Source organism: Pan paniscus, chromosome 3 (genome assembly GCF_029289425.2).
Source record: "Pan paniscus chromosome 3, NHGRI_mPanPan1-v2.0_pri, whole genome shotgun sequence".
Classification (NCBI taxonomy): Eukaryota; Metazoa; Chordata; class Mammalia; order Primates; family Hominidae; genus Pan; species Pan paniscus.
Window position 1 is genome coordinate 45,375,627 of NC_073252.2, and position 25,188 is coordinate 45,400,814.

Sequence of the window (25,188 nt, forward strand, 5' to 3'; positions counted from 1 at the left end):
GTGCAGTCGATTTCAATCTGAAATCAAACGCTTGAAAATCTCATCCCCGGTGCGTGTTTGTCAGAACTGTTATTATAACTTACAGCATGAGAGAGGTTCAGAAGATGGGCCTCGAAATTGTTGAAGATTCAACAAGCTGAGTGGAGACCATGGTCTGTAGACCCCTTCCCGATTCTCCTGTCCCAGCTTGGAAGGCATTGAAAACAGTCTCCGTTTACACATCTCTTCATACCGCGTGTTTGAAGTGTTAAAATTCAAAGGGATCATTGAATAAAACGGGTGTAGAGTACAGGAATGGGGCAGACGCGATTCAGGTGAACAGCACAAGAAGAATATGAGGTGGTTCCTAGGAGCAACACTTTCGATCTCCAGTTCTCCCTGATGACAGTAGCTGTCTCCAAGAGAAAAATCCTCACTTATTAACTCTCTTTTCTTGCATCTCATTTTTATAGAGCTACTCATCCTTATTTGGAAAAACCAACAACAAAAAAGGCTTTTAGAAAATGGTTGTAAATCTGACTTCTTTGCAAGTAACTATGTATATTGTAAATAGATATAAAAGGCCTTTTTTCTAAATAAGGACTTAACTGCCTGTAACATGAAACTTCAAACTAAACCACTAACTCAATGAACTACTTATGGTTTGTCTGACATCCCTCACTTACCAATTAATTATAAATATGTTTTTTTAAATCCCCAAAGACATTATCTGTGGTCTTTTTTTCCTTTCAAGCTCAGCCTGTGTGCCTGATGTCATTTCTTTCAAGTTGCCCACAGTATCTCCACTTAAACTAGGCTAGTAACCAAAATAATGTGGACCTTCTTTAGGAAACAGTGTGGGAGAATAGGAGTCCAGCCGTAAGATAAACTGGAAATATTTGGGCGTCTTGTACCTGGCTACGCACCACCTCAGTGTTGTTCCTACATAAACAGGGCCCCTTTTAAACTTGTATGTGGACTGCTGTTTGGTCAAAGAATACCTTCTTAGCATTGCAGAAAGGTGGTCAGATGACCAGTGTAGTGCAGGAAACAGCCCTGTCTCAACTAATGGAAATATATTTGCATGTAACCCAAAATTAGCTTATCTTGCATAGAACATAATAAGTATGTGTCTTTGGTGACACTGATGTTCTACTATAGCTTATTTTCAAACAAGGGGTAAAAAAAGGAAAGAAAGAAGTGTACAGAATTAACATATAAACTTTGTTGTAAAACTGAATCATGTCAGAACTGCTTAAAATTAACCTTTACCATTTAATGTCATCTACCTGAAAACAGTGAGATTTATACTGTATCAATGTCTATTTTTTTGTTTTTGCTATGAATATAATTACAGTATTTTAATATTTAGTTATTTAATTTGTTCTACTAGTTGGATACAGAACACACAAATCCAGGGGGATTAAAGCTGGAAGGGGCTAAGAGATTAGTTTACAGAGAAAAGGCTTGGTGGTGGGATTTTTTAAAATGTGTGTTATGTACATATATATATAATATATATATTAAAAAATGAAACAATCTAGATTTTAACATTTTCAGAAACTTAAGTGATAACATTATGAACAATTCTAAAAGCCCTGTGATTTGAAAAATGTAGAATCATTAATGGCCCAAGATAGGCCTTCACACCTTCACAGGTGCGAAAGGAAAGGCCTTCACACCCTCACAGAGGCATCATGCAAAGGACAGCGGCTTTGGCTTTTCCAATTTTCCGTCTTTAGGCCCTGGTGAGCGGCACACTTATGCACTAAAATGCACATATATGCACATGCATTCAAAAATAGGCATTTGGTACAATGGTGATCTTGTACCTGATGGGCTGAAACCAGCTTAAGAACAAATTTGTTCTTCCTGATATGATAACTAGGTCTCCAAGAGAAAATAGAAAGGCTGTTTTAGTGCCTTACGCTTACTAAATTTAAATCTTTATTTACCTGGGTTTGAGCCTACAGTCTATTTATGATTACATATCAAAATTGATTAAAACACTTCCATTTCTAAAAGTTCAAATATACTTGTTAATAAAAGGATTATCGGCATTAATACTTTAACTTAAAGAAAAGTTGTGTTCTGTTTTCCTTTCTGTGTCTTACTCCCCCCACACTCTCCCTCCCCCATCACCATCTTCAATTCTAATAAATAATGCTGATGTTCAACAGTTGCAGAAATTGCGCTATTACGTAACTGTGGGCCTTGCCCCTGTCTGGCCCTCTAGATGAGTTGTAGCAGTGTTATTCTACACTTTTTAAAAGAAGCGTCCTCCTTTTGTCCATGAATCATGTTTACCCCATACCCAGTGGCAGAGGTGTTCTTTAAAGACTTGAATATATGAATGTGTGTGTGTAGTTACTTAAAGGTTATTCCTCTTTGTAATAGGAAACTATATGGGATGAACACTTTTAAACTTTCCGACACAACTTCCATTACTAACTTTCTAACAGAACTTCCTTAACTAGAAGGTGGAAACCAAAACCCTCATGGTAGTATTTCCTCTGGCAGCTGGTGCTGTGGGCAACTGTTTTGTTCAATCGGGTTTCTTTTCTTTTTGCCTCTAATGCAGAAATCAACAGAATCACTCACACATACAAGTACACTCACATACATACACTAATTATTTCTCTGGATATCTTTCTGTGTTCCATGTAAATTTATTTACCAACATCTATTGTCAACATGTACATCTACCTTAGTGTGGTCTGCATTCTTTTTCTGAGAGTACCTCATAGGGCTCCTGCCTGATCTTTGTAGTTTGTTCATTCATCCATCCACCTGTTCATTTGTTCATCCATGTATTCTAACATTTCTATGTAGTGTGCAACTGTAATGTCATGCTTTTGAAGAAGAGAATAGCTGCCCATAGCAGCCATCCGTCTGGATAATAGCAAAACACTCTAGATAAGTTATTTTGCACTTTCTTATGTATAAAGTTGGTAGAAACTTATTTTTGCTTTGTATCATTTAAATACATTTTGTTTTGGTAAATGAACTGTGTATAAAATATTTATGCCGTTAAAACTGTTTTTAGAAAGTATTTTTAATTTCAGCAAGTTTGGTTACTTGTTGCATGACTATTAACACAGCTGACTTTTTGTGTCAGTGCAATGTATATTTTTTGTCCTGTTATTAACTTGTAAGCCCTAGTAATGGCCAATTATTTGTACAGCAACAGAAGTAAATTGAAGATACTGGCTAAGACTGGATTGATTGTGGACTTTTATACTATATTGCAGAAACCAATATCTGTTTCTTGGTGGTTATGTAAAAGACCTGAAGAATTACTATCTAGTGTGCAATCTGTGATATCTGAATGTTCATTGTATATTTGTCTCTGATGCAAAAAGGTAGAGTAACACAATTACAATACATGATTAAATGCAATAGTCCAGGTACTTAAGTAATTTTTTTTTTCATTTCAAATAAATACCTATTTACCACCAAAAGAAAGAAAAAGAAAAGTTGTTAAGTCAGTTATTCAGGGAAGGAAAAACAGAGATCTAATAACTCCCTAACTTTATGTAGTTCTTTTCTAGTTGTAAATACTTTCAGAAGCACCTGCATAAGATTGCAGAAGTATTGGCTGTTAAGGTTCCAGTTCCAGTTCTAGTTTGACTCATCCTTAAAAATCAGGCTTTCTGCAGTCTGAGCTTCTCAATTGTGCTGGATTCCCAGGGCTAATGAGTGTATGTGGATGGCAGTAAGGAGAAGCAAGCCCCTTCTGGGAGACGTGACCCTCAAATTTGACCGGACCTGTGGAAAAAGACATGTCTGCATGGTTTTGGCTCTTTTTTCCTGAGCTTTATTCTCCAGCCAAAAAGTAAGCAACAGTGTGTGTATATATATATGTGTGTGTCTCTTGCACCCATACTATAGTCACATAAGGAATATTCCAGTGTCCTGCCCCTCACCTGGAACTACAGCAGCCGCTGTTAGCAGCTGGTCTTTCCAGTTCAGCCTTCAATCTGAGAGTGTTAGAACTTACAATCCATTGTTCTTGTTATGAGCTTGTTTGGGTTTAAAATAGCCTTTCTGTAAAGAAGAGTTTTTAAGTTTATTTAGGCTGTTTTGATGATTTCACTTTTCCTCTTTCTAAAGATATTAAATTCATTTTAAGCTTGAACAGCAGAGCCCCAAATTTGAGTATGTTTTGCTTATTACAAATTTTACCTTACTGCAACTCTACTTGAGTGGCAGAAGATGAAGGAATGCCAAGAACTCAAACAACAGCAATTTCTTTAAAAATTAAAAAAAAAAATGGTAAAAGAAACCTTAGAGCAGCTCCCATGTTATTAATGCTTTATTACTTATAGTTCTGGTGACGGGTTGCAGTCAAGGATGGACACTGCCGAATTCTCAGATGCAGAAATTCAGAGTTTAAAAGAACAAACATGCAAATGATTTTCAGTGAGTCCCTTGTCTGCCATTTGCTTCTCATTTTCAACAGAATTTTCCGTCCACGCCTCACTTTTGACCATTTGATGGACTTGGCCCAGCACTTGGTTAGTCTCTTTGCTTTATGAATATTCTCATTTCCTCCCACCTATTATAAAGCTCTTTTTTTTTCTTTTACTTTTGCTAGAGACAGCACCAAGCCAAGCTACCACAATAGCATGGTGTTTTGGAGATCCCTGATTAGGAATTACCACTGAGGCTTCAGTTCTAACCAGCTTGGGAATTTAGGAAGCCTCTTGTTTTAGCGCTCACTCTCTCCATAGGGCTTTCCTACATCAGTAGTTGCCTGTGAGGATGGGAATGGTCTAAGATAGTGCTTCTTTAAACTTTTTGGTCTGAGAACTCTTTGATCCTTAAAAATTTTCAAGGAACCGAACAGCTTTTGCTTATTTGGTTTATATCTATCAGTAGTCATTGTATTAGAAATTAAAACTGAGATTTAAAATATATATGTCAACTCATTTAAAATAACAATGATAAGACCATGATGTATTAACATAAATTACATATTTCTATAAAAAGTCTTTTACAGCCGAGTGCAGTGGCTCACACCTGTAATCCCAGCACTTTGGGAGGCAGAGGCGGGTGAATCACCTGAGGTCAGGAGTTCAAGACGAGTCTGGCCAACGTGGCGAAACCCCGTCTCTACTAAAAAATTAGCCAGGCATGGTGGCACGCGCCTGTAATCCCAGCTACCTGGGAGGCCGAGGCAGGAGAATGACTTGAACCCGGGAGGTGGAGCTTGCAGTGAGCCGAGATTACACCGCTGCACTCCAGCCCGGGCGACAGAGTGAGACTCCGTCTCCAAAAAAAAAAAAAAATCTTTTCCAAACAACAAAAAAAGGTTTTTTTGGCAAATTTACAACTTTTTGCAAATCTCTGTAATGTCTGGCTCAATAGAAGACAGGTGGATTCTCAAGTTTGCTTCTACATTCCATCTGTTGTGATACTTTCTTTTGACTGGATTTATGGAAAAAGACAAATCTGCATGGTTTCGGCTCGTTTCCTGAACTTTGTTCTCCAGCTATCATTTTGTGAAAAGTATGTCTATTGCACCCCTACTATAGTCACATCAGGCATATACTTTGTTTTCGTTGAAGCATGAAGAAAATCCAACCTCACACATGTATTGGTTGAAAAGGGGGTGAATATTTTTAATTTTTATGGGCTCATAAGTGTATCTATTTATGAGGTACATGTTATATTTCAATACAGGCATACAATGTATAATAGTCACATCAAAGTAAATAGAGTGTTTACCACCTCAAGCATTTATTGTCCCTTTGTGTTAGGAACACTCCAATTCCACCCTTTTGGATATTTTTAAATATGCAGTAAATTGTTGACTGGAGTCACCCTGTTGTGCTATCAAATACTAGATCTTATTCATTCTATGTGACTATATTTTTATACCCACTAAACATCTCCACTCTCCACCCTCCTCCCTGCTACTCTTTGTAGCCTCTCGTAACCATCATTCTACTCTGTCTCCATGAGTTCACTTGTTTTAATCTTTACCTCCCACAAATGAGTGAGCACATGCAAAATGTCTTTTTTTTTAATTTGCCTGGCTTATTTCACTTAACATAATGTCCTCTAATTCCATTGATATTGTTGCAAATGATAGTATTTCATTTTTTATGGCTGAATAGTATTCCATTGTGTATAAGTGCCACATTTTCTATATCCATTCATCTGTTGATAGACTCAGGTTGAGTTGAAATCTTGGCTATTGCAAATAGTACTGCAGTAAACATGGGAGGACAGATATCTCTTTGATATACTGACTTCCTCTCTTTTGTGTATATTCCTAGTAGTGGGATTGCTGGGTCATATGGCAGTTCTATTTTTAGTTTTTTTAGGAACCTCCATACTGTTCTCCATAGTGGTTGTACTAATTTACATTCCCACCAACAGTGTAGGAGGGTTCCCCTTTCTCTGTCCTCACCAGCATTTGTTCTTGCCTGTCTCTTGGATAACAGCCATTCTAACTGGGGTGAGAGGATATCTCCTTGTGGTTTTGGTTTGCATTTCTCTGATGATAAATGATGTTGAGCATTTTTTCATATACCTGTTTGATATTCGTATGTCTTCTTTTGAGAAATGCCTATTCACATCATTTGCCCATTTTTTAATAGGATTATTAGATTTTTTTTCCTATTGAGTTGTTTGAGCTTCTTATATATTCTGATTATTAACCACCCTTGTCAGATGAGTGGTTTGCAAATATTTTCTTCTATTCTGTGGGTCGCCTCTTCACTTGTTGATCATTTCCTTTGCTGTACAGAAGCTTTTTAACTTGATGTGATCCCATTTGTCCATTTTTACTTTGGTTATCTGTGCTTTTGAGGTCTTAGCCAAAAAATCTTGCCCTGACCAAAGTCCTGGAGAGTTTCCCCAATGGTTTCTTCTAGCAGCTTCATGGTGTGTCCGGAATTGGTAGGTTCTTGGTCTCACTGACTTCAAGAATGAAGCCGTGGACCCTCGCAGTGAGTGTTACAGTTCTTAAAGGCGGCGTGTCCGGAGTTTGTTTCTTCTGGTGTTCAGATGTGTTCGGAGTTTCTTCCTTCTGGTGGGTTCGTGGTCTCGCTGGCTCAGGAGTGAAGCTGCAGACCTTCGCGGTGAGTGTTACAGCTCTTAAGGCGGTGCGTCTGGAGTTGTTTGTTCCTCCCAGTGGGCTCGTGGTCTCACTGGCTTCAGGAGTGAAGCTGCAGACGTTTGCGGTGAGTGTTACAGCTCATAAAGGCAGTGTGGACCCAAAGAGTGAGCAGTAGCAAGATTTATTGCAAAGAGCAAAAGAACAAAGCTTCCACAGTGTGGAAAGGGACCCGAGCGAGTTGCCACTGTTGGCTCCGGCAGCCTTCTTTTATTTTCTTATCTGACCCCACCCACATCCTGCTGATTGGTACAGCCGAGTGGTCTGTTTTGACAGGGCGCTGATTGGTGCGTTTACAATCCCTGAGCTAGACACAAAGGTTCTCCAGTCCCCACCAGATTAGCTAGATACAGAGTGTGGACACAAAGGTTCTCCAAGGCCCCACCAGAGTAGCTAGATACAGAGTGTCAATTGGTGCATTCACAAACCCTGAGCTAGACACAGGGTGCTGATTGGTGTATTTGCAAACCTTGAGTTAGATACAGAGTGCCGATTGTTGTATTTACAATCCCTGAGCTAGACATAAAGGTTCTCCAAGGCCCCACCAGAGTAGCTAGATACAGAGTGTCGATTGGTGCATTCACAAACCCTGAGCTAGACACAGGGTGCTGATTGGTGTGTTTACAAACCTTGAGCTAGATGCAGAGTGCTGATTGGTGAGCTAGACGTAAAGACAATCCCTGAGCTAGACGTAAAGGTTCTCCACATCCCCACCAGACTCAGGAGCCCAGCTGGCTTCACCCAGTGGATCCTGCACGGGGGCTGCAGGTGGAGCTGCCTGCCAGTCCCTAGCCTTGCACCCGCACTCCTGCACTCCTCAGCCCTTGGATGGTCGATGGGACTGGGCGCTGTGGAGCAGGGGGTGGCGCTCATCGGGGAGGCTCGGGCTGCACAGGAGCCCACGGAGGGGGTGGGAGGCTCAGGCATAGTGGGCTACAGGTCCCGAGCCCTGCCCCGTGGTAAGGCAGCTAAGACTGGGTGAGAAATGGAGCGCAGTGCCCGTGGGCCGGCACTGCTGGGGGACCCAGTACACCCTCCGCAGCCGCTGGCCCAGGTGCTAAGCCCCTCATTGCCCAGGCCGGCAGGGCCGCCAAGCCCACGCCCACCTGGAACTCCAGCTGGCCTGCAAGCGCCACGTGCAGCCCCGGTTCCCTCTCGCGCCTCTCCCTCCACACCTCCCTGCAAGCTGAGGGAGCCAGCTCTGGCCGTGGCCAGCCCAGAAAGGGGCTCCCACAGTGCAGTGGTGGGCTGAAGGGCTCCTCAAGTGCCGCCAAAGTGGGAGCCCAGGCAGAGGAGGCGCGGAGAGCGAGCGAGGGCTGTGAGGACTGCCAGCACGCTGTCACCTCTCAATAGTTTTAGGTCTTAGAATTAAATCTTTAATCCATTTTGATTTGATGTTTGTATATAGTGGCAGATAGGGAGTCTAGTTTCATTCTTCCACATATGGATATCTAGTTTCCACAACAGGATTTATTGAATGGACTGTCCTTTCCTCAATATCTGTTCTTGGCAGTTTTGTCAAAAATGAGTTCACTGTAGAGGTATGGTTTTATTTCTGGATTCTTTATTCTGTTCCATTGAGCTATGTGTCTGTTTTTATGCCAGTCCGAGGCTGTTTGGATTACTATAGCTCTGTAGTTGCAATTTGAAGTCAGGTAATGTGATTCCTCCAGTTTTGTTCCTTTTGTTCACAGTGGCTTTGGCTATTCTGGGTATTTGGTGATTCCACATAAATTTTAGGATTATTTTTTCTATTTCTGTGAAGAATGTCATTGATATTTTGATAGGAATTGCATTGAATCTGTAGATTGCTTTGGGTAGTATGGACATTTTAACAACACTGATTCTTCCATTCCATGAACATGGAATATATTTCCATTTTTTGTGTGTCCTCTTTCGTTTCTTTCATCAGTCTTTTGCAGTTTTCATTGTAGAGATCTTTCATTTCTTTGGTTAAGTTTATTCCTAAGTATATTACTTTATTTGTAGCTATTGTAAATGGGATTACTTTCTTGATTTCTTTTTCATATTGTTCACTGTTGGCATATAGAAATGCTCCTGATTTTTGCATGTTGATTTTGTATCCTGCAATTTTACTGAATTTATCAGTTCTAATTTTTTTTAGTGGAGTCTTTAGGTTTTCCCAAATATAAGAGCATACCATCTGCAAACAAGAATAATTTGACTATTTCTGTTCCAATTTAGATGCCTTTTCTTTCTCTTTTCTGATTGCTCCAGCTAGGACACTATGTTGAGTAACAGTGAAAGTGGGCATCCTTGTCTTGTTCCAGATCTTAAAGGAAAGGCTTTCAGTTTTTCGAGCTGGAATATTATAATTGCTTTTTCAGATCATTGCTTCTTAAGATAATAGTTTTCAGTTTTTTAATAGTTTAAGTTTCTTAAAGATTAATTACTATGTGGACTCTGAAATGATGCCAATGAACTTTTAATATTATGACACTAAAATCCATGGGTCTATCTTGCACTTTGAATTTATTTTTTTACACATCCATAATTTTACAGCATCTTGCATTGATCATTTAGAAAATTATTTTTAAATCCTGATTCAAGCACCAGAGACAGAAACAGTATATGTAGAACTTCTAAATGTTGACATATTTCATTATATAATATCAAAAAAATCACATTATCATATACATTAAAATACCACCAGCAGTATCAGAAAATTTTAAGTCATAGTGACAGACACAAATTCTACAAAAAATTCTTATTTTTGCTTAAAACCTAAAATTTTATCATTGGCAATAAATTCTGTCTACTGTTTTCTTTGAAGGGATAGGCTCACTTTGTTAATATTTGAGAACATACCATCCATAGAACCGTAGCTTGTCAGTTGTTCTTTCAATAAAAATAGTATTCCATGAGAAAGGCAGAGAGTTCAGCTCACAATTCAGTCACACAAGTGCTTCTCTTTGAGACAAATGTTGTACTTCAGTATGCAGGTGCTTTATGGGTACTTCTCATCTTGTGTCACTCTACTTAAGGACCAAGATTTAATAAAAGTAATAATTTTTATTGCTTCTCCAAGGTCATTCTTAAGTCAAAGAGGCACTTGTGTTTTTACTGCAAGTGTTTGGTTATGAAGAATATGATCACTACTACTAGTAGTTTGATGCCACCATACTAAGGTTCCAACAGTTCTACCCACCACTGCTTTTGTACCTCAATAAAAATATCAATGCAGCAAAAAGGGTAGTGTTTTAGTAGTACTATGAAAACCTTGCAGACCCTCTAAAAGGGTCTCAGGACTCCTGGGGGCCTGGAAACCCCTTGAGAACCACTGGTCCAAGAAGACATGAGATGAGGCTACCTAAATTGTAAGGTAGCATGCATGCAATCTCATTCAGTAATGATATTCCTAATCACTAATCCAGTGCTTTCAACTGGGCTCCCATTGAAACCTCCCGAGAGCAAGACCAGGCCCTATCACACTGAAGTGTTTTGGCGGCTACCCCCAGCTACTGGGATACCACCTCTACAGCTCAAAAGCATGTTGGGGTTTCAAATAAGGACTTTTAAAATCACATTATTATTCTATTCAAGACTCTAAAATTTTGATAATGTAAAAAACTGCTAATACGAATCTTTTAATATTAGATACAGTTCTAACTAGTATAATAAACTATCAGGAGAGTCAGTCTAGGGGCTAAGCTCCCATTCTACCACTTACTGTGTGCTCTCAGGTGAGTGACTTAGCCACTCTAGGTCTGAGTTTCCTTATATGGAAAATTTGTATTAGGATACCTGCCCCCAGAGAATTGTTATAAGGATTCGATGTGGTAATATATATAGGAAGGGTAGTGCCTGACAAATGTGTTGTCAGTACATTCCAGTGTTAACTTGGAAATACGAACATAAAAGGGATGATGCACTGAAACATCTGAATGCCAAATGAACGCCAATGGCAGGGAGTTCACCTTCAGTCAGATATACAGGAGGCAGAATGCTACAGTGGGAAGGGCTATTCAAAGTCATCAAGTCCAAAGTAGACTTTTTAAGTAGAATTCCCAGCTCTGCTCCTAAGCCTCTGACACCCAGGCCAAGGCTCTTTACAAACAACTCCCAGTTAGTATTTCCCAATTTTCTTTTAGGTGACTACAGTGCAAGTGTACTTTGGATGTTATTTCAATATTATCCGTGCATAATTATGCCCTTCTTTATCAAGAAGATGATAAAGCATCCGAACTTCAACCTTGGCCTTCAGCTATCATGCTTCCTGCTCAACAAAGGCAAAGAAGAGTTGCAAGCTGCATTCCAGTGCAGAGGACAGAGTTAAAGAAAAACAACTTGTTTAGGGTCTTGCCCTCAGGCCCTACTACAAACTTCAAACAAAAGCTATATCCTAAAAATGTGATTTCCCTGCATAAAGTTTCCCTTCATAAAAGGAAGCTGCTCCTTTGCAAACTGATTCTCAAGAAATCCACCATGGAGCAAAGGTCAACTAAGCAGTCTTTGGTTATAAACTTGAGGATCCTTTGAGTCTGCTGCTGGCCGATTCTGCCAAGAGGAAAAAAGAAACAAAGTTCTCCTAAAGCAATGTTATCAAGTGTGCTATGGTTCAAGTTCAAATCTGCAAATGTGGATGTCTTTTTCCTTCTAAGGTAGCAATCTGTGTTTGTGCTAATACATACTTAGCTGGGCCTTGAAGATGATTTTTTAAAATGATGTAAGTACCCTCTCCAAGAACTTTCCGGCCTATAAATGAGAGGCTTGCCTTCACACAGGTATCTGTAATTAGATTTTCAGCAAGTGTATTCCATTCCTTCCCGTTTCTAATTCAGTAATACTTTCTTCCACAATATGTTTTCTTTGCTCTGCGCTCCAGATTTTCATATCATTGTTATCTCATCTTTGTCCTTTTTTGAATTACTGTTGTATGATACCAGGCCTTTCTAAAGGTTCTCCCCTATTCCCCCTTGTTCACTCCACTGCCCCCACCCCCTGACCCGCCACTGCATTCCTGGTCTTTTGCAAACTTTTGTCCTGCCTTCTTGCCTGCCTGCCTTTTGCATAGGTGTCATGCCATTGATTTTCTTCTTCCTCTTTTAAATGTGGACTCCTGTCCAGCCTTTATGTTTGCTGTGATATACTGTGAGTGAATTCTTTTAACATCGTTCCCCCCTTAGTTTGAGGACTGGGTGTTGTGATTGGGTTTTGTGACACAGCAGTCACTGTGCGTGTGCTGCAATTGCCCATTCTGTGTCAAGCCCTGCAGGGCTCCTCACCTTCTTACCCCTCACACCTTCTGCTCCATCCTGGGCTAGGGCCTCCTCTGCTGCAGGGCCATTCCCTGGCTCTGCCCTCTACCTGCAAGGATCCTACTCCAGGTGTGCTCCTCTTCCTCCCTCACCTTCTCCAAGTCTTTCCTCAAATGTCACCTTGTAAGTGAGGCCTCCCCTGACCAACCTACAGTATTTACAATTGCAATTTTCCTCCCTCTGACTTCCTCATAATCACCCTTCTCTGAAACCCTCCACAATGTGCTATGCTACTATTTATTTGTGTCTCCCTAGCAAAGTGTAAGCTACATGACCACGGATACTTTTGTCTGTTTCACTCACTGCTGCATGGGGTTCTAAAACTGTATCTGACAGAGTGGCTGCTCAATAAATGTGTTGAATGAATTAGAGGCAGCCCTTGGCTTGCCCTCAACTGTAATGCAATCTGTTTTTGTAAACATCTTACATCATCTTTCTTGTGTTGAATTTGAGCTTTCATATACCACATGCCTGAACACATGTGCTTGAAATGCTCACTGGGGTTTGGTTTTTATTATTCTTTATTTTTTGAGACAGGGTCTCTCTCACCCAGGCTGGAGTGCAGTGGCGCTATCCACAGCTCACTGCAGCCTTGACCTCTCAGGCTTAAGCCATCCTCCTGCCTCATCCTCCTGAGTCGCTGGAACCACATTCACCATGCCCAGTTAATTTTTTTTTTTTAAATAGATGAGGTCTCATTATATTGCCCAAGCTGGTCTCAAACTCCTGGACTCAAGCGATCCTCCCACCTTGGCCTCCCAAAGTGCTGGAATTACTGGTGTGAGCCACCACACCCAGCTAGGGTTTGGTCTTAAACATTGAAAGTTCCTCATTCCTTGAAGTTACCTTGAGCAAGGCACCCTCTGCCTATGGAATCACCCACCCAGCACCCCAGGATGGAAGCCACAGGGTCTTCGTAGCAATGCCAGAGAAGAAAGCCTCTTCCCCTCCTTTTCCTAGTCCAGCCTAACTGGGGAGGATGAAATATTCCAGGGCAGCCCCCACCCCTCAACCCTGCCTAGCAGACAGATCCAGGAGGGGCTACTGGACCTATTGTGGGGTTCCCATTTGGGGTCAGCTGGCAGCCCTTCCCTGTCCCATACCCAGTCCTAGAATACTCCCCCATCCCATCCCTGCCCCATCATTACAGATTCTCCAGATATTTTAACAACTTTGATACATAATTAACTTACTGTAAAAATCATCAAGTCTACAATTCAGTATGTTTTGGTATATTCAGAGTTTTGCCACCTGATATGGTTTGGCTGTGTTCCCACCCAAATCTCAACTTGAATTGTATCTCCCAAAATTCCCACATATTGTGGGAGGGACCCAGCGGGGAGTAATTGAATCATGGGGGCTGGTCTTTCCCATGCTCTTCTCATGAGTGATTAAGTCCCACAAGATCTGATGGGTTTATCAGGGGTTTCTGCTTTTGCTTCTCTCACATTTTCTCATGCAGCCACCATGTAAGAAGTGCCTTTCACCTCCTGCCATGATTCTGAGGCCTCCCCAGCCATGTGGAACTGTAGGTCCAATTAAACCTCTTTTTCTTTTCAGTCTCCAGTATGCCTTTATCAGCAGCAGAAAACAGACTAATACAGTAAATTGGTACCAGTAGAGTGGGGCGTTGCTGAAAAGATACCCAAAATGTGGAAACTATTTTGGAACTAGGTAAGAGACAGAGGTTGGAACAATTTGGAGGGCTCAGAAGAAGCAGGAGAATGTGGGAAAGTTTGGAACTTCCTGGAGACTTGTTCAGTGGCTTAGCCCAAAATGCTGACAGTGATATGGACAATAAAGTCCAGGCTGAGGTGTTCTCAGACAGAGATGAGGAACGTGTTGGGAAGTGGAGTAAAGGTGACTCTTGTTAAGTTTTAGCAAAGAGACTGGCAGCATTCTGCCCCTGCCCTAGAGATCTGTGAAACTTTGAACTTGAGAAAGATGATTTAGGGTATCTGGCAGAAATTTCTAGGCAGCAAAGCATTCAAAACATGACTTGGGTACTGTTAAAGGCATTCAGCTTTATAAGGGAAGCAGAGCATAAAAGTTTGGAAAAATTGCAGCCAGACTATGGAATAGAAAAGAAAAACCCATTTTCTGGGGAGAAATTCAAGCCGGCTACAGAAATTTGCATAAGTAGCAGGAGCCTAATGTTAATCCCCAAGACAATGGGGAAAATGGCCACAGGCCATGTCAGAGACCTTCACAGCAACCCCTCCCATCATAGGCCTGGAGGCCTAGGAGGAAAAAGTGGTTCCATGGGCCAGACCCAGGGTCCCCATGCTGTATGCAGCCCAGGGACTTGGTGCCCTCTGTCCAAGCTGCTCCAGCTGTGGCTGAAAGGGCCAACGTATACCTCGGGCTGTGGCTTCAGAGGGTGGAAGCTCCAAGCCTTGGCAGCTTCCATATGGTGTTGAGCCTGTGGGTGCGCAGAAGTCAAGAATTGAGTTTGGGAACCTCTGCCCAGATTTCAGAAGATGTATGGAAACACCTGGATGTGCCAGCAAAAGTTTGCTGCAGGGGCGGGGTCCTCATGGAGAACCTCTGCTAGGGCAGTGCAGAAGGAAAATGTGGGATCAGAGCCCCCACACAGAGTCCCTACTGGGGCACTGCCCAGTGGAGCTGTGAGAAGAGGGCCACTGTCCTCCAGACCCCAGAATGGTAGATCCACTAACCAACAGTTTGCACCATGCACCTGGAAAAGCCACAGACACTCAACACTAGCCTGTGAAAGCAGCCAGGTGGGAGGCTGTACCCTGCAAAGCCACAGGGGCAGGGCTGCCCAAGACCATGGGAACCCACCTCTTGAATCAGCATGACCTGGATGTGAGACATGGAGTCAAAGGAGATCATTTTGGAGCTTTAAAACTTGACTGCCAGCCAGGTGTGGTGGCTCATGCCTGCAATCCCAGCACTTTGGGAGGCTGAGGCAGATGGATCACCTGAGGTCAGGTGTTTGAGACCAGCCTGGTCAACATGGTGAAACCTCGTCTCTACTAAAAATACAAAAAATTAGCTGGATGTGGTGGCAGGCAGCTGTAATCCCAGCTACTTGGGAGGCTGAGGCAGGAGAACTGCTTGAGCCCGGGAGGCAGAGGTTGCAGTGAGCCAAGATTGCGCCATTGCATTCCAGCCTAGGCAACAAGAGCGAAACTCTGTCTCAAAAACAAAAACAAAAACAAAAACAAACTTGACTGCCCTGCTGGATTTCAGACTTGCATGGGCCCTGTAACCCCTTTGTTTTGGCCAATTTCTTCCATTTGGAATGGCTGTATTTACCCAATACCTGTACCCCCACTGTATCTAGGAAGTAACTAACTTGCTATTGATTTTACAAGCTCATAGGCAGAAGGAACTTGCCTTGTCTCAAATGAAACTTTGGACTGTTGACTTTTAGGTTAATGGTGAAATGAGTTAAGACTTTGGGGACTGTTGGGAAGGCATGATTGGTTTTGTAACATGAGGACATGAGATTTGGAGGGGCCAGTGGTGGAATGATATGGTTTGGCTATGCCCTCACCCAAATCTCAACTTGAATTGTATCTCCCAGAATTCCCGTGTGTTGTGGGAGGGACCCAGGGGAGGTAACTGAATCACGGGGGCTGCTCTTTCCCATGCTATTCTCGTGATTGATAGTAATTCTCACGAAATCTGATGGGTTTATCTGGGGTTTCCACTTTTGCTTCTCTCTCATTTTCTCTTGCCACCACCATGTAAGAAGTGCCTTTCACCTCCCGCCATGATTCTGAGGCCTCCCCAGCCAGGTGGAACTGTAAGTCCAATTAAACCTCTTTTTCTTCACAGTCTCGGGTATGTCTTTATCAGCAGCATGAAAACAGACTAATACATCACCATTGTCACAATCTAATTTCAGAACATTTTCATCACCCAAAAAGAAACCCCTTACCATTAGCAGTTACTCCCTAGTCTCCTCCTGCCCCCAGCCTCTACCAACAACTGACCCACTTTGTCTACAGAGTTGCCCAATCTGAACATTTTATCTAATGGAATCATGCAATATGTGGTCTTTTGTGAATGGTTTATTTCACTTAACCTTTTTGAGCTTCATCTGTATCACAACATTATCAGTGTTTCATGCCTCTTGATTTCCAAGTAGTAGCCCATTGCATGGATAGACTACATCTTATTCATCCATTCAGCACATGGTGTTTAGGTTGTTTCCACTTTTTTACTATTGTGAATCATGATGCTGTAAACATTCATGTACAGGTTTTCGTACGGATGAATGTTTACATTTCTCTTAGGTATATACCAAGAAATGGGCTTGCTGGATCATATGGTAACTCCGTTTTACATTTTGAGCAGCTCTCAGACTGTTTTCCAAAGCCATTGCATCATTTTACATTCAAACCAGCAATGTATCCAATCAGTTTTTATTCTCAGGGAACAGCACCAACCAAACTGTATGCCCTCTGTGCCCCCTTCAAGCGCTCATTAAAATGTAAGTCACTCTTATTTGGGGACAGGTCACTTTCCAATACTTTCAAGAAGGTATCTGGTGAGAAAGTAGTGACAGTGACAGCCTCTTCTAGCAGCCTCAGAATGCACCGGGGTCTCTGATCCCACCTGGACTTTTCCTACCACCTTGCCTCACTCCCTGCTAGCTCCAGCCCAGGTTAGAGCTCCAACCCTTCCTGAGGTGACCACAATCACAGCACCTTCTACAATCTCTCCAGCTAATCTGCACATTCTTTTGAGGGAACAGGATATATTTAGTTATTTCAAATACTAAAATGATGTCTCATTCAAATATGGTTCTATATCCATGTTTAGTGGGCATATGATATCCATTATTTAGTGAATGATTGAGGTTCTGGGGGTGGTGGTAATTAATACTTTTAGCAGTATATATTACATTCAAAGAAAACGTACCCTCTTGAAATTCCTGAAAGCTGGATCTTAGAACTGAGTCACCTTTTCAGGGTGCCGACAAGTGCTATGTATTGTGAAAAAGACGGAGGGGGCCACGATCAGTAGGAAGCCCTCTTCCTGCCTTTGCTTTCCTGGGGGCCAGAGCTCAATGGGGCAAGGGAGCAAGCTGCCCCTTCCTTCAGTGAGGGCTCTCACTTAGAACTTCCATAAGTTATTTTGGCCTCGCTTTTATGTTTTAATATTAGTGTATACACTTGGTCACTACTCCTCAGCTGAGGAGCAGTGATGTCATCATATTTGGATTTGGATTAAGATCTGTTCCTTCTCTTCCTGCTATCAAGAAGAATTGTCAAGGTGGGACTTCCAGCTATGTCTGAGTAGGGGGTGGCAAATCCTCTCCCCAAAAAGCATCTATTAAAACCTGGACAAAATGTATGTTTCTGCACTGTAGAAATTGAACAAAGGTATACACTATGAAAAAGGTTTATGCTTGAAAAACTGGAGCACAGTGGGTGTTTGTGGGATCCTTTCCTAGGGCTGCACATGTGCCCCCACCAGCTCAGCTGGGTTAGAGCTTTAGCCAGGGCAGGACAGACTCTGAGGACTCCGATGGTCCAATGGGACTTGCTCAATTTGCAACAGTGGACAATACCCATACCCAGAGAAGTCAGTGGAAGTGACAATCTCAGAGGATGAGAGGGGAGGGCTAATGGTACCACAAGCTGGGAACTGTGTGGTTGGGCCAGGCGCTTTCCTAGATGAGGCCACACGTGGGTGCAGAGGAGACCTGGGCAACACTTCCATTACTGGTTGCCTCTGAGGCTGGACATAGGAGCCTCAAGAGACAAAGTTGATTAATTGGACATCATCAAATTTAAAAGATGTTAAACTTCAAAAGACACCATTAAGAAAAGACAAGCCAAAGCCTGAGAGAAAATATTTGCAAGTTATATATCTGATAAGGTTTCTTACAACTCAATAAGAAGGAAAATAATGCCATTTAAAAATGGGCAAAAGAGGCTGAATGCAGTGGCTCATGCCTGTAATCCCAGCACTTTGGGAGGTCAAAGCAGGTGGATCACTTGAGCCCAGGAGTTTGAGACCACCCTGGCCAACATGGCAAAACCGCATCTCTACAAAAAAATACAAAAATTAGCTGGGCATGGTGGCGGGCACCTGTAATCCTAGCTACTCAGGAGGCTGAAGTAAGAGGATCTCTTGAGCCTGGGAGGCAGAAGTTGCAGTGAGCCCAGAACACGCCACTGCACTCCAGCTTTGGTGACAGAGCAAGACCCTGTCTCAAATTAATTAAAAATGGGCAAAAAGATATGAATATTTTTATCAAAGAAGATATACAGAAGAGAAATAAAGCACATGAAAAGACACACCACCACTAGCCATTAGAGAAATGCAAATGAAAATCACAATGAAATACCTCTATGCATCACCTAGAATGTCTATAATTTAAAAGACAGATGATGGCAGGTTTGGGTAAAGATGCAGATAAACTACAACCATTGCATATCACAAGCAAGAATGTAAGATTGTATAGCTACTTTAGAAAACAGTTTGTTTTTCTTTCTTTTTTTTGAGCCAGAGTCTTGCTCTGTCACCCAGGCTGGGGTGCAATGGCGCAATCTCGGCTCACTGCAACTTCTGTCTCCCAGGTTCTAGCGATTCTCCTGCCTCAGCCTCCCAAGTAGCTGGGATTACAGGAGTGTGCCACCATGCCCAGATAATTTTTGTATGTTTAGTAGAGACGGGGTCTCGCCATGTTTGCCAGGCTGGTCTTGAACTCCTGACCCCAGGTGATTCACCTGCCTCGGCCTCCCGAAGTGCTGGGATTACAGGCCTGAGCCACTGTGCCCAGCAAGTTATCTCTTTAAAAGAAACTTACCATACAATCTAGCAATTCCTCCCCTAGCCATCTACCTGAGAGAAATGAAGAAATTTCTGCACAAAGACATGTATGTCTACACACATTCATAGTAACATTCTTCATAAGGGCCTCAAACTGGAAATAACCCAAATGTTCATCAACTGATGAGTTAGCAAAATATATTAAACAGGAGAGAAGTGCTAATACATGCAAAAACATGCCAGGTGCAAACCATACTGTATAATTCAATTTATGTGAAATATCACACAGACAGGAAGCAGATCAGTGGTTGCCAAAGGCTGAGGCTTGGAGTGGGGATTAACTGCAAATGGGCACCAGGAAACTTTTTGGAAGATCATGGAAGTGCTCTCAAACTGGATTTGGTGGTGGTGGCACAATGTTATGGTATGTAAATTATATCTCAGTAAAGCTGTTGGGGGAAAAAACAAATGGAATTTCTGACAATTCATATGTATCTGTCTTACCTGGACTAGCTGAAGCCTCTGTTTCCTTTTCTTCACAACTTCTTGAGATTTACTAAAACCAATGAAAAATATATTTAATAGATTACTCAAGAATGTTCCCCAAACTCATCACTTGCCTAGGCCTCATCTGAAGCTTGAATTGTCGAACAGAAAATCATCCAGGCCAGGTCATGCTTGTAATCTCAGCACTTTGGGAGGCAGAGGCAGGCAGCTCATTTGCGGTCAAAAATTGGAGACCAGCCTGGGCAATGTGGTGAAACCCCATCTCTACCAAAAAAAAAAAAAAAAAGAAAACAAAATTAGCCAAGCATGGTGGCATGTGCCTGTAATCCCAGCTACTCAGGAGGCTAAAAGGTGGGATGATCGCTTGAGCCTGGGAGGTTGAGACTGCAATGAGCCGTGATCATGCCACTGCACGCCAGCCTGGGGCAACAGAGCGAGACCCTGTCTCAAGAAAGAAAAAGAAAAGAAAAAAGAAAATTATCTGGACACATTAAACTCAAGTCAGATGCATAGCAGAAAGTCTGAGAGTTAAACTCCAAGTCCTATACCCTGTTCATGTTACAAGTTGAGAGACAGCAGTTTGAAATTTCACTTCCACTAGAGGACAATGCGATCCTTAGGGTGCACTCTCCCTCAATAATTCTTTCGCTCTCGTGAGTGACAAGGCTCTTGCTTCACCAGCCCTATCTTTTGTACACAGTAGAGAACAGGCTGGATTCTCTCCATTCCTTCTGGAAACTCACTTTGCCCATCATCAGGAAATGTTCCATTCATCAACTTTTACTAAATCATTATTGATGCCTATCTCATGATTTAAGAAGGTTCTCCGTTTCTGTACAGGAAAACGATGAGATTAAGGTAGGAATGGCTTCTGATTTTGGTTAAATTATCTAGACCTGATTTTTCTTTGCAGCTACTAAAGATTCCCAGATCTTTACAGCCCCTCTTGAAGGAATGAATTTTAAACTTTGTAAGTTTCAAGAGGGGGGCAGAAAGATCTGGCTATGGACTATGGTCAGGAAAGACAGGTCTTATGGAGGTCAGACGGTGGTCACCTGTGTTCCCACACACCTGGTTTATGTATCTGTCATCACTCTGATCAATATCCACTTCAAATGACATTACTTCTGTACCTGTCTGACCTGAAGACTAGGCAGAAAACTACTAGTTCTAAGGTTTTTCTTCATGCGAGAACAAAGCACAGTGCTGGGTCAGGTAGACATTTCGGGTTTGCTGAAGCGGATCAACGGTTTGTCTATCATTCATGGAACACTTCCGTTACCCACCACCTAAAGCAGACATGGCCAAAGCGGTGGTTAGTTTTCTGCTCAGTCCTATAACCTGTTGTTTCCCACTGCAGACAGGCAATGGAAGAGGAGCAGACAGGAAGGAGGGAAGGAAACTTAAGAATTACTAATCAGCTACTCAATGCTGGACAATATGAGTTTTCACTGAATCCTTAAAACAACCCTATTGGCTAGGAATAATGAGGCCCACCTTAGAACTCTGCAAAATAAAAGGTCTGGGGAAGGGGATAGGAGATGCCCTAGAGACAAGAGGCAATGTGTACAGCTGGGTCTTTAGACCAAGCTCCAAGCTTGTGCATTTCAGAAGCTGGAGGGCCTACAGAGAGCAGGCATCATGCCAGACACTGGGTATGCAGCGGCCAACCCAAACAGACTTCATCTGGCCTCTGCATAGCTTAAAGCTCTAGTAAGGGGCACACATCATTCGGAGATTCACAAAAATACACAGGTAATTACAAACTGTGCTAATACCATAAAAGTTCAGTACTCTTTGTATTAAGAGGACATTGCCTCTCAACAAATACAGATGTTTGGTAATCACCAGAACTTATTTTATCCCCAGCCCTGAAGATTTCACTGTAGGTGCTGGTGATGGAATAGACACGATATAATACTTACATATACCCATCATTATTTTGTAAACACTGGTTGAATATTTCTTCTCCAATGAGAAAATGGCACAACAAAGTCAAAATATGATTTGTTTCAGTTTTATTTTCCTGTCTCAGTTTCAGTAAAAGATTCAGAGAACTGATTGACACACATCATAAGCTATCACCCATATACCCTAAATATACACTGTTTATGCTTTTTCTTTTTCACGGAACAAGGTGACACTATCTTTGTTCAAACCAAAGTGAAAAGGAAGAGATACAATAATTTTAAAAAGAGGGGTGTGTGTGGTCTTTCACTCTCAGATAGTGAATGTACGTCACCACAACAAGGAAAAAGCGCTGAGGAAGAATGTGCATCCCACAGGTCAGAGAGTCAAGCAGGAAGTACCAGTAGAGCACCTCCAAATATAGCAAATTTGGAACAATTAGGCATTACTGTGAAAGAACTCCCTAGTTTTTCATTTGTCTGCCACCACATTGCTACATTGGAATTTAAGCCCTCTTCACAGTGCAAATATCAAAATGAGCCAAGTCAGGGTTTTATGGCAATCTTTTGCTAAAATATATTCTATTTTAATATACATGCTATAAAAGTATGCTAAAAAGGTCAATCGAGAGCTCCATTAAAATTAATAATTTGCTTTTTTACATATAGGATAATGTACATTCAATTCTAAAAGTATATTTGAGAAAAGCTATTACTGTGATCCCAAATATTTCTAGCTTCCTATTTTGTTTATAATAATATTGATTTTATAACACACATATTCAGTAATGCTTTCTTATAATTCTGGATTTCAATGCCTCACCAATTATTTTAAATACAAATGTGGGGGGATCTGTGTATCTCAAGGAGTTCTTACTCATGCAAACTACTGAGTTTTTAATGTAAGTTCTTATAAAATTTTCATTTTATTCTTTAAACTTTGGTAGCCTAAATTTTTTTTATGACCAACATTTGAAGCTGTAATGGGACAAATAAAAACATGAGATGTTGAAAATTAAACTTGTAGGTGGCCTGATTTTAAATGCGATCACTGCCTCCTATAATAACATTTCCAGTATCAATTTTAGATTTGTATGGATAGTGTGAGATACACTGGCTGAACACATGCAGTGATGATGAATCAATGGAGTATATGCTGGACCATAAAATGGACTCTTGGTACCGAGTGCACCTATGTCTAATCATGTGTGCATGTGAGGAGGTGCTGGCTGACTGCATCAGCGGAACCCAGGTATAACGGCAATCTTTTGTTTTAGGTATAGTAGACGGAAATATAAAATAATGGAAAGTTTTTGCTGATTTAAACAAAAATATTTACTCTTTTCATTAGCAAAACATTATTTAAAATATATCTATTTCTCCCCTCTGAACATTTAACTAGGAGCACTGGGCAATTTTTGAAGGTTTAGTGCTGATTGTTTAATACAATAAATATGGCTGTGGAGAGCACACAGCAGCAGTAGCTTACATACGTCCACGGATAAGAAATTTACTCTCATCTGGTTAGTGTCCAGTCCACCAAAGGAAAGGTTTGGCATTCGTGTGCTTTTTGTTCGTGTAGGAATCAATTCTGCTTGATTTTCATTCTTGGAAGAAAAAATAATCGGCTGATATCCTCAAATTTTATGACATGATGCAAAAGAGCAAGGGGACAAAGATGACCTATGGTCAAAAAGCTGGACTGGGATCAGGTCTCCAGGCAGATCTTCCTTCTTGCGAGATGAGTCTACAAAGGGCTGCACTAGAAGCCAGGAGTGAGGCATCAGGGACACGGGGGTGGGTTGCTCCCACTCGGGCAAGCATCTCCTGCTCTGCTGCAGCCACAACCCCGACTCACTACCCTACAGAACCATGGAAGCCAGTTCACAGGGAAACAGGTAAAAGTGAAGCACATGACGAAGAGATGGCCCAGGCCACAGGTCACCGTTTGAAGCTGCCTCCTGAGCTACTGTCCTCTGTTGAGATAATATGCGGAGGATCCGTACACTGTGTTCTTCACAGCAGAATTCTTCCTTGTTGCTCTTGAAAAGTTTTTGTGAGGTCGTGACCTTCCAAACAATTTTATCAGAAGTAGTCTGATGCCTGCTCTTCCTAACAAACCAATCATGGCAAAAATTTCAGGCTCCCTCCCCTGAATTTTGAAACTACCTAAAAGCAGAATGTTTTCCCCTGGCAAATGGTTACTTCTTTGAAAAGTAGACAATCTTTTTTTTTTTTTTTTTTAAATCCAACTAAGCCCTTTAGAAAGTACTCCAGACTACATGAGGAGGAAGTGCAGGAGAACTGACTTCCTATTGTGCCTTGCATAAAACATTTTGCTAAAATTAAAAGCAGCTCCAAGTGCAAAAGTAAATATTTGTGCAAAAAGGCACACTGCCAGGTGCAATCTTAAAACATCCTCAACTTACTCATTTTATAGTGTTTGACTCTTTTAAATACCAGTCTTTTAAATTATGAAACCTAGCAAGTAAGGGGAAGGAAGTTCACATCAGAAAATACACTTTAGAAAAGGTACAAGACATTTTGCTGGCAATTTGCTACTTATTTCATAACATAGATCAAGTAAGTGTTTGTTAAATATTCACAGTAATTTCAGAGAGAAACATATCTCCAAAACTTCAACCTATTGCATTTTTAACTATTTTTCTGTACAATTTATAAAACATCTGTCAGTGTTTTTCTGAATAATTCCTTCTTGTCAGTCCTTCCCTCTCTGGATCCAGTTATACCTTCAAGGCGGGTTGTAGGATTCCTTTCTCAATGAGATGAGTCTTCAGGGTTTTATATATATTTAACTGCTGTTCAGGTTGAAGCACCAACAACTGCTGTAGCACTTTGCTGGGATTTGGGCCCCTAATGATAAAAGGCAAAGAAGACAAGTTCGTGTTATTTTAATAGGGATAAGTGAAGCACATACCTCCAATTTAAAACAAACCATTCCTTTAAGTGTAGAGTAGGAATCTTTACAGAATTAAAATAGCTCTTGATAATAGCTCACTTTAATGTGCAATGTTAGTGTCAAGGGTTACAGCAGAGAGGGAGAAAGAATGCACAAACACAAAACACAAGAGCAATATAAGTCAATTGAAGGGGTGCAGATCTAAGTTCTACAAAAGTTCTTGAAAGGGCAACCAAAGTTAAAGGTGGGGATAAATGGCAAATCTTGAGATTGAATGAGACACAAAAACTATTCTGTAAGGAAAGGAGCCTGGTGAACATAGGACAAACCAAAAAGAGGGCATGAAAGTATAATTGAAATTTTTAACTTCCAAGAAACTTGAGATGATGAAAGGTATTTTGTTGAAAAATATCTCCAGGGAGTTATGAATATTCAGAGTCAGAACACAAAAGTCCTGAGCCTAGCACTGAAGCCCCTTACCAGTGATACAGGTGCCGTGGACTTTGTTCAAAGACAGTCCTAGGTAAACTCCAATATAAAAAACAAAACAAAAGCAGATCTGCTTTAAAATCCAATGGGAAAAAGCAACATACAAGTCATGTATAGGGATGGCATAGAATTCTAAGAAAGACATTTATGTGGGTAAATAATGTATGACTTACAATAAAGATTGTTCACATTGAATTATAGGAAGTAGAAATCCCAGCAACAAAG

At 41.3% G+C, this 25,188-nt stretch overlaps 2 protein-coding genes across 10 annotated transcripts in view; one reads left to right on the forward strand and one right to left on the reverse strand.

Annotated features, from left to right (window-relative positions):
• Nucleotides 1–3,200, forward strand: part of WDFY3 (WD repeat and FYVE domain containing 3) — a 296,015-nt gene extending 292,815 nt beyond the window's left edge. For all 8 annotated transcript variants that reach the window (XM_055111312.2, XM_034958524.3, XM_034958529.3 and 5 more), the window contains one exon: nucleotides 1–3,200. In XM_055111312.2, coding sequence (XP_054967287.2) covers nucleotides 1–124 — 124 coding nt within the window. In that variant the 3' untranslated portion in view covers nucleotides 125–3,200.
• CDS1 (CDP-diacylglycerol synthase 1) overlaps nucleotides 2,069–25,188 on the reverse strand; it is an 88,140-nt gene continuing 65,020 nt past the window's right edge. For both annotated transcript variants that reach the window (XM_003832240.5, XM_008957627.4), the window contains one exon: nucleotides 2,069–24,428. In XM_003832240.5, the coding sequence (XP_003832288.1) occupies nucleotides 24,299–24,428 (130 nt within the window). In that variant the 3' untranslated portion in view covers nucleotides 2,069–24,298. The remainder of the gene's footprint in view (nucleotides 24,429–25,188) is intronic.